General features: G+C 63.1%; 1 protein-coding gene across 1 annotated transcript in view; it reads right to left on the minus strand.

Moving 5' to 3' along the window:
- Positions 1 to 10,000, minus strand: part of LOC135559426 (netrin receptor UNC5B-b-like) — a 78,836-nt gene that overhangs the window by 5,019 nt on the left and 63,817 nt on the right. Inside the window, exon 14 of the mRNA XM_064993578.1 lies at positions 5,252 to 5,491. Within this exon, the coding sequence (XP_064849650.1) occupies positions 5,252 to 5,491 (240 nt within the window). The remainder of the gene's footprint in view (positions 1 to 5,251; positions 5,492 to 10,000) is intronic.

Raw genomic sequence — 10,000 nt, forward strand, 5'->3', positions numbered from 1 at the left:
CTCCCTCCCTACCCTCAGGGTGTGTCCCTCCCCTCCCTACCCTCAGGGCGTGTCCCTCCCCTCCCTACCCTCAGGGCGTGTCCCTCCCTACCCTCAGGGTGTGTCCCTCCCTCCCTCCCTACCCTCAGGGCGTGTCCCTCCCTACCCTCAGGGTGTGTCCCTCCCCTCCCTACCCTCAGGGCGTGTCCCTCCCCTCCCTACCCTCAGGGCGTGTGGAGTGTCCCTCCCTCCCTACCCTCAGGGCGTGTCCCTCCCCTCCCTACCCTCAGGGTGTGTCCCTCCCCTCCCTACCCTCAGGGCGTGTCCCTCCCCTCCCTACCCTCAGGGTGTGTCCCTCCCCTCCCCTACCCTCAGGGCGTGTCCCTCCCCTCCCTACCCTCAGGGCATGTGGCATGTCCCTCCCTCCCCTCCCTACCCTCAGGGTGTGTCCCTCCCCTCCCTACCCTCAGGGCGTGTCCCTCCCCTCCCTACCCTCAGGGCGTGTCCCTCCCCTCCCTACCCTCAGGGTGTGTCCCTCCCCTCCCTACCCTCAGGGCGTGTCCCTCCCCTCCCTACCCTCAGGGTGTGTCCCTCCCTCCCTCCCTACACTCAGGGTGTGTCCCTCCCCTCCCTACCCTCAGGGCGTGTGGCGTGTACCTCCCCTCCCTACCCTCAGGGCGTGTCCCTCCCCTCCCTACCCTCAGGGCGTGTCCCTCCCCTCCCTACCCTCAGGGCGTGTCCCTCCCCTCCCTCCCTACCCTCAGGGTGTGTCCCTCCCCTCCCTACCCTCAGGGCGTGTCCCTCCCCTCCCTACCCTCAGGGTGTGTCCCTCCCCTCCCTACCCTCAGGGCGTGTCCCTCCCCTCCCTACCCTCAGGGCGTGTCCCTCCCCTCCCTACCCTCAGGGCGTGTCCCTCCCCTCCCTACCCTCAGGGTGTGTCCCTCCCCCTCCCTACCCTCAGGGTGTGTCCCCCCTCCCTACCCTCAGGGTGTGTCCCTCCCCCTCCCTACCCTCAGGGCGTGTAGCGTGTCCCTCCCCTCCCTACCCTCAGGGCGTGTAGCGTGTCCCTCCCCTCCCTACCCTCAGGGCGTGTAGCGTGTCCCTCCCCTCCCTACCCTCAGGGCGTGTAGCGTGTCCCTCCCCCTCCCTACCCTCAGGGCGTGTCCCTCCCTACCCTCAGGGTGTGTCCCTCCCCTCCCTACCCTCAGGGCGTGTAGCGTGTCCCTCCCCTCCCTACCCTCAGGGCGTGTCCCTCCCTACCCTCAGGGTGTGTCCCTCCCCTCCCTACCCTCAGGGTGTGTCCCTCCCTCCCTACCCTCAGGGCGTGTCCCTCCCTACCCTCAGGGCATGTGGCATGTCCCTCCCTCCCTACCCTCAGGGTGTGTCCCTCCCCTCCCTACCCTCAGGGCGTGTCCCTCCCCTCCCTACCCTCAGGGTGTGTCCCTCCCCTCCCTACCCTCAGGGCGTGTCCCTCCCCTCCCTACCCTCAGGGCATGTGGCATGTCCCTCCCTCCCTCCCTACCCTCAGGGCGTGTCCCTCCCCTCCCTACCCTCAGGGCATGTGGCATGTCCCTCCCTCCCTCCCTACCCTCAGGGTGTGTCCCTCCCCTCCCTACCCTCAGGGCGTGTCCCTCCCCCTCCCTACCCTCAGGGCATGTGGCATGTCCCTCCCTCCCTCCCTACCCTCAGGGCGTGTCCCTCCCTCCCTCCCTACCCTCAGGGCATGTGGCATGTCCCTCCCTCCCTCCCTACCCTCAGGGTGTGTCCCTCCCTCCCTACCCTCAGGGCGTGTCCCTCCCCTCCCTACCCTCAGGGCGTGTCCCTCCCTCCCTACCCTCAGGGCATGTGGCATGTCCCTCCCTCCCTCCCTACCCTCAGGGTGTGTCCCTCCCTCCCTCCCTACCCTCAGGGTGTGTCCCTCCCCTCCCTACCCTCAGGGTGTGTCCCTCCCCTCCCTACCCTCAGGGCGTGTAGCGTGTCCCTCCCCTCCCTACCCTCAGGGCGTGTAGCGTGTCCCTCCCCTCCCTACCCTCAGGGCGTGTAGCGTGTCCCTCCCCTCCCTACCCTCAGGGCGTGTAGCGTGTCCCTCCCCTCCCTACCCTCAGGGCGTGTCCCTCCCCTCCCTACCCTCAGGGCGTGTCCCTCCCTACCCTCAGGGTGTGTCCCTCCCCTCCCTACCCTCAGGGTGTGTCCCTCCCTCCCTACCCTCAGGGCGTGTCCCTCCCTCCCTACCCTCAGGGTGTGTCCCTCCCCTCCCTACCCTCAGGGCGTGTCCCTCCCCTCCCTACCCTCAGGGTGTGTCCCTCCCCTCCCTACCCTCAGGGCGTGTCCCTCCCCTCCCTACCCTCAGGGCATGTGGCATGTCCCTCCCTCCCTCCCTACCCTCAGGGCGTGTCCCTCCCCTCCCTACCCTCAGGGCATGTGGCATGTCCCTCCCTCCCTCCCTACCCTCAGGGTGTGTCCCTCCCTCCCTCCCTACCCTCAGGGTGTGTCCCTCCCCTCCCTACCCTCAGGGCGTGTCCCTCCCCTCCCTACCCTCAGGGTGTGTCCCTCCCCTCCCTACCCTCAGGGTGTGTCCCTCCCCTCCCTACCCTCAGGGTGTGTCCCTCCCCCTCCCTACCCTCAGGGCGTGTCCCTCCCCTCCCTACCCTCAGGGCGTGTGGCATGTCCCTCCCTCCCTCCCTACCCTCAGGGCGTGTCCCTCCCTACCCTCAGGGCGTGTCCCTCCCCTCCCTACCCTCAGGGTGTGTCCCTCCCTCCCTCCCTACCCTCAGGGTGTGTCCCTCCCTCCTCCCTACCCTCAGGGCGTGTCCCTCCCCTCCCTACCCTCAGGGCATGTGGCATGTCCCTCCCTCCCTCCCTACCCTCAGGGTGTGTCCCTCCCTCCCTCCCTACCCTCAGGGTGTGTCCCTCCCCTCCCTACCCTCAGGGCGTGTCCCTCCCCTCCCTACCCTCAGGGTGTGTCCCTCCCCTCCCCCTACCCTCAGGGTGTGTCCCTCCCCTCCCTACCCTCAGGGTGTGTCCCTCCCCTCCCTACCCTCAGGGTGTGTCCCTCCCCTCCCTACCCTCAGGGTGTGTCCCTCCCCTCCCTACCCTCAGGGTGTGTCCCTCCCCTCCCTACCCTCAGGGTGTGTCCCTCCCCCTCCCTACCCTCAGGGTGTGTCCCTCCCCCTCCCTACCCTCAGGGTGTGTCCCTCCCCTCCCTACCCTCAGGGCGTGTCCCTCCCCTCCCCCTCAGGGCGTGTCCCTCCCCTCCCTACCCTCAGGGCGTGTCCCTCCCCTCCCTACCCTCAGGGCGTGTCCCTCCCCTCCCTACCCTCAGGGCGTGTCCCTCCCCTCCCTACCCTCAGGGCGTGTCCCTCCCCTCCCTACCCTCAGGGTGTGTCCCTCCCCTCCCTACCCTCAGGGTGTGTCCCTCCCCCTCCCTACCCTCAGGGTGTGTCCCTCCCCTCCCTACCCTCAGGGTGTGTCCCTCCCCTCCCTACCCTCAGGGTGTGTCCCTCCCCTCCCTACCCTCAGGGTGTGTCCCTCCCCTCCCTACCCTCAGGGCGTGTCCCTCCCCTCCCTACCCTCAGGGCGTGTCCCTCCCCTCCCTACCCTCAGGGCGTGTCCCTCCCCCTCCCTACCCTCAGGGCGTGTCCCTCCCCTCCCTACCCTCAGGGCGTGTCCCTCCCCTCCCTACCCTCAGGGCGTGTCCCTCCCCTCCCTACCCTCAGGGCGTGTCCCTCCCCTCCCTACCCTCAGGGCGTGTGGCATGTCCCTCCCTCCCTCCCTACCCTCAGGGCGTGTCCCTCCCTACCCTCAGGGCGTGTCCCTCCCCTCCCTACCCTCAGGGTGTGTCCCTCCCTCCCTCCCTACCCTCAGGGTGTGTCCCTCCCTCCCTCCCTACCCTCAGGGCGTGTCCCTCCCCTCCCTACCCTCAGGGCATGTGGCATGTCCCTCCCTCCCTCCCTACCCTCAGGGTGTGTCCCTCCCTCCCTCCCTACCCTCAGGGTGTGTCCCTCCCCTCCCTACCCTCAGGGCGTGTCCCTCCCCTCCCTACCCTCAGGGTGTGTCCCTCCCCTCCCTACCCTCAGGGTGTGTCCCTCCCCTCCCTACCCTCAGGGCGTGTCCCTCCCCCTCCCTACCCTCAGGGCGTGTGGCATGTCCCTCCCTCCCTCCCTACCCTCAGGGCGTGTCCCTCCCTACCCTCAGGGCGTGTCCCTCCCCTCCCTACCCTCAGGGTGTGTCCCTCCCTCCCTCCCTACCCTCAGGGTGTGTCCCTCCCTCCCTCCCTACCCTCAGGGCGTGTCCCTCCCCTCCCTACCCTCAGGGCATGTGGCATGTCCCTCCCTCCCTCCCTACCCTCAGGGTGTGTCCCTCCCTCCCTCCCTACCCTCAGGGTGTGTCCCTCCCCCCCTACCCTCAGGGCGTGTCCCTCCCCTCCCTACCCTCAGGGTGTGTCCCTCCCCCTCCCTACCCTCAGGGTGTGTCCCTCCCCTCCCTACCCTCAGGGTGTGTCCCTCCCCTCCCTACCCTCAGGGTGTGTCCCTCCCCTCCCTACCCTCAGGGTGTGTCCCTCCCCTCCCTACCCTCAGGGTGTGTCCCTCCCCTCCCTACCCTCAGGGTGTGTCCCTCCCCTCCCTACCCTCAGGGTGTGTCCCTCCCCTCCCTACCCTCAGGGTGTGTCCCTCCCCTCCCTACCCTCAGGGCGTGTCCCTCCCCCTCCCTACCCTCAGGGCGTGTCCCTCCCCTCCCTACCCTCAGGGCGTGTCCCTCCCCTCCCTACCCTCAGGGCGTGTCCCTCCCCTCCCTACCCTCAGGGCGTGTCCCTCCCCTCCCTACCCTCAGGGCGTGTCCCTCCCCTCCCTACCCTCAGGGTGTGTCCCTCCCCTCCCTACCCTCAGGGTGTGTCCCTCCCCTCCCTACCCTCAGGGTGTGTCCCTCCCCCCCCTACCCTCAGGGTGTGTCCCTCCCCCTCCCTACCCTCAGGGTGTGTCCCTCCCCTCCCTACCCTCAGGGTGTGTCCCTCCCCTCCCTACCCTCAGGGCGTGTCCCTCCCCTCCCTACCCTCAGGGCGTGTCCCTCCCCTCCCTACCCTCAGGGCGTGTCCCTCCCCTCCCTACCCTCAGGGCGTGTCCCTCCCCTCCCTACCCTCAGGGCGTGTCCCTCCCCCCCTACCCTCAGGGCGTGTCCCTCCCCTCCCTACCCTCAGGGTGTGTCCCTCCCCTCCCTACCCTCAGGGCGTGTCCCTCCCCTCCCTACCCTCAGGGCGTGTCCCTCCCCTCCCTACCCTCAGGGCGTGTGGCGTGTCCTGCGTGCAGTAAATCCTCAGGATGTAGTCCAGGGAGAGACAGGGGGCTCTGGGGGCGAACAGGGCCAGCTGTAGCCTCTTACAGGCGGGCTGGGGAGGGCAGGACTGGCCCACTAGACTGTAGGTCCCCAACTGTTCCATCACCACGTGGCAGTTCGACTCCTCTAGCTGGAGGTAGCAGGGGGACGATAGACTCTCCTCTCCCACTGTCAGCACCTCCTAGTGGCAGGATAGAGGTAGTGCAGAGTAGAAGTGGTTAAAGAACTGACTGGAGACTGGATATAAACATTTACATAATCTATTCTGGCATCGGGGTAAAGAAGAATTCAATTAAAGTGAGTAAAGATTTAGGACAGTATAGGACACAGAAATGCATCCAGCCCGACGGAGACAGCAGAGGTGACCTGTCATCCAGCCCGGTAGAGACAGCAGAGGTGACCTGTCATCCAGCCCGACGGAGACAGCAGAGGTGACCTGTCATCCAGCCCGGTAGAGACAGCAGAGGTGACCTGTCATCCAGCCCGACGGAGACAGCAGAGGTGACCTGTCATCCAGCCCGGTAGAGACAGCAGAGGTGACCTGTCATCCAGCCCGACGGAGACAGCAGAGGTGACCTGTCATCCAGCCCGGTAGAGACAGCAGAGGTGACCTGTCATCCAGCCCAGTAGAGACAGCAGAGGTGACCTGTCATCCAGCCCGGTAGAGACAGCAGAGGTGACCTGTCATCCAGCCCGGTAGAGACAGCAGAGGTGACCTGTCATCCAGTAGAGACAGCAGAGGTGACCTGTCATCCAGTAGAGACAGCAGAGGTGACCTGTCATCCAGCCCGGTAGAGACAGCAGAGGTGACCTGTCATCCAGTAGAGACAGCAGAGGTGACCTGTCATCCAGCCCGGTAGAGACAGCAGAGGTGACCTGTCATCCAGCCCGGTAGAGACAGCAGAGGTGACCTGTCATCCAGCCTAATAGAGACAGCAGAGGTGACCTGTCATCCAGCATAATAGAGACAGCAGAGGTGACCTGTCATCCAGCCCGGTAGAGACAGCAGAGGTGACCTGTCATCCAGCATAATAGAGACAGCAGAGGTGACCTGTCATCCAGCCCGGTAGAGACAGCAGAGGTGACCTGTCATCCAGCCCGGTAGAGACAGCAGAGGTGACCTGTCATCCAGCCCGGTAGAGACAGCAGAGGTGACCTGTCATCCAGCCCGACGGAGACAGCAGAGGTGACCTGTCATCCAGCCCGGTAGAGACAGCAGAGGAGACCTGTCATCCAGCCCAGTAGAGACAGCAGAGGTGACCTGTCATCCAGCCCGGTAGAGACAGCAGAGGTGACCTGTCATCCAGCCTGGTAGAGACAGCAGAGGTGACCTGTTATCCAGCCCGGTAGAGACAGCAGAGGTGACCTGTCATCCAGCCCGGTAGAGACAGCAGAGGTGACCTGTCATCCAGCCCGGTAGAGACAGCAGAGGTGACCTGTCATCCAGTAGGGACAGTAGAGGTGACCTGTCATCCAGCCCAGTAGAGACTGCAGAGGTGACCTGTCATCCAGCCCGGTAGAGACAGCAGAGGTGACCTGTCATCCAGCCCGGTAGAGACAGCAGAGGTGACCTGTCATCCAGCCCGGTAGAGACAGCAGAGGTGACCTGTCATCCAGCCCGGTAGAGACAGCAGAGGTGACCTGTCATCCAGCCCGGTAGAGACAGCAGAGGTGACCTGTCATCCAGTAGAGACAGCAGAGGTGACCTGTCATCCAGCCCGGTAGAGACAGCAGAGGTGAGCTGTCATCCAGCCCGGTAGAGACAGCAGAGGTGACCTGTCATCCAGCCCGGTAGAGACAGCAAAGGTGACCTGTCATCCAGCCCGGTAGAGACAGCAGAGGTGACCTGTCATCCAGTAGAGACAGCAGAGGTGACCTGTCATCCAGCCCAGTAGAGACAGCAGAGGTGACCTGTCATCCAGCCCGGTAGAGACAGAAGAGATGACCTGTCATCCAGCCCGGTAGAGACAGCAGAGGTGACCTGTCATCCAGCCTGACAGAGACAGCAGAGGTGACCTGTCATCCAGCCCGGTAGAGACAGCAGAGGTGACCTGTCATCCAGCCCGGTAGAGACAGCAGAGGTGACCTGTCATCCAGCCCGGTAGAGACAGCAGAGGTAACCTGTCATCCAGCCCGGTAGAGACAGCAGAGGTGACCTGTCATCCAGTAGAGACAGCAGAGGTGACCTGTCATCCAGCCCGGTAGAGACAGCAGAGGTGACCTGTCATCCAGCCCGGTAGAGACAGCAGAGGTGACCTGTCATCCAGCCCAGTAGAGACAGCTGAGGTGACCTGTCATCCAGCCCGGTAGAGACAGCAGAGGTGACCTGTCATCCAGCCCGGTAGAGACAACAGAGGTGACCTGTCATCCAGTAGAGACAGCAGAGGTGACCTGTCATCCAGCCCGGTAGAGACAGCAGAGGTGACCTGTCATCCAGCCCGGTAGAGACAGCAAAGGTGACCTGTCATCCAGCCCGGTAGAGACAGCAGAGGTGACCTGTCATCCAGTAGAGACAGCAGAGGTGACCTGTCATCCAGCCCAGTAGAGACAGCAGAGGTGACCTGTCATCCAGCCCGGTAGAGACAGCAGAGATGACCTGTCATCCAGCCCGGTAGAGACAGCAGAGATGACCTGTCATCCAGCCCGGTAGAGACAGCAAAGGTGACCTGTCATCCAGCCCGGTAGAGACAGCAGAGGTGACCTGTCATCCAGTAGAGACAGCAGAGGTGACCTGTCATCCAGTAGAGACAGCAGAGGTGACCTGTCATCCAGCCCGGTAGAGACAGCAGAGTTGACCTGTCATCCAGCCCGGTAGAGACAGCAGAGGTGACCTGTCATCCAGCCCGGTAGAGACAGCTGAGGTGACCTGTCATCCAGCCCGGTAGAGACAGCAGAGGTGACCTGTCATCCAGCCCGGTAGAGACAGCAGAGGTGACCTGTCATCCAGCCCAGTAGAGACAGCAGAGGTGACCTGTCATCCAGCCTGGTAGAGACAGCAGAGGTGAGCTGTCATCCAGCCCAGTAGAGACAGCAGAGGTGACCTGTCATCCAGCCTGGTAGAGACAGCAGAGATGACCTCTCATCCAGCCCGGTAGAGACAGCAGAGGTGAGCTGTCATCCAGCCCGGTAGAGACAGCAGAGCTAACCTGTCATCCAGCCCGGTAGAGACAGCAGAGCTAACCTGTCATCCAGCCCGGTAGAGACAGCAGAGGTGACCTGTCATCCAGCCCGGTAGAGACAGCAGAGGTGACCTGTCATCCAGTAGAGACAGCAGAGGTGAGCTGTCATCCAGCCCGGTAGAGACAGCAGAGGTGAGCTGTCATCCAGCCTGGTAGAGACAGCAGAGGTGACTTGTCATCCAGTAGAGACAGCAGAGGTGACCTGTCATCCAGCCCGGTAGAGACAGCAGAGGTGACTTGTCATCCAGTAGAGACAGCAGAGGTGACCTGTCATCCAGCCTGGTAGAGACAGCAGAGGTGACCTGTCATCCAGCCCGGTAGAGACAGCAGAGGTGACCTGTCATCCAGCCCGGTAGAAACAGCAGAGGTGACCTGTTATCCAGCCCGGTAGAGACAGCAGAGGTGACCTGTCATCCAGTAGAGACAGAAGAGGTGAGCTGTCATCCAGCCCGGTAGAGACAGCAGAGGTGACCTGTCATCCAGCCCGGTAGAGACAGCAGAGGTGACCTGTCATCCAGCCCGGTAGAGACAGCAGAGGTGACCTGTTATCCAGCCCGGTAGAGACAGCAGAGGTGACCTGTCATCCAGTAGAGACAGCAGAGGTGACCTGTCATCCAGTAGAGACAGCAGAGGTGACCTGTCATCCAGCCCGGTAGAGACAGCAGAGTTGACCTGTCATCCAGCCCGGTAGAGACAGCAGAGGTGACCTGTCATCCAGCCCGGTAGAGACAGCAGAGGTGACCTGTCATCCAGCCCGGTAGAGACAGCAGAGGTGACCTGTCATCCAGTCCGGTAGAGACAGCAGAGGTGACCTGTCATCCAGTAGAGACAGCAGAGGTGACCTGTCATCCAGCCCGGTAGAGACAGCAGAGGTGACCTGTCATCCAGCCCGGTAGAGACAGCAGAGGTGACCTGTCATCCAGCCCAGTAGAGACAGCAGAGGTGACCTGTCATCCAGTCCGGTAGAGACAGCAGAGGTGACCTGTCATCCAGCCCAGTAGAGACAGCAGAGGTGACCTGTCATCCAGCCCAGTAGAGACAGCAGAGGTGACCTGTCATCCAGCCCGGTAGAGACAGCAGAGGTGACCTGTCATCCAGCCCAGTAGAGACAGCAGAGGTGAGCTGTCATCCAGCCCAGTAGAGACAGCAGAGGTGAGCTGTCCAGATCATGTTCCTACTTCTCATTTTGAATCTCTGTATTTTACCAGAACACCTTATTTCTGATTATGACCTTCGACCCCATTTCAACATCTCTAGTCTACAGCACATTTTCTCAACTGTTTCCTGTGCCAGGTGGCCTTGTGGTTAGAGGGTTGGGCCGGTAACCAAAATGGTTGCTTGATTGAATCCCCGAGTTGACAAGGTAAAAAAATCTGTAATTCTGCCCATTGAGCAAGACAGTTAACCCACTGTTCCCCGCACCTCTCTGATTCAGAGGGGTTTAGGTTAAATGCAGAAGAATGAATCAGTTGAATGCAATTAGTTGTACAACTGACTAGGTATCCCCCTCT

Source organism: Oncorhynchus masou, chromosome 18 (genome assembly GCF_036934945.1).
Source record: "Oncorhynchus masou masou isolate Uvic2021 chromosome 18, UVic_Omas_1.1, whole genome shotgun sequence".
Lineage (NCBI taxonomy): Eukaryota > Metazoa > Chordata > Actinopteri > Salmoniformes > Salmonidae > Oncorhynchus > Oncorhynchus masou.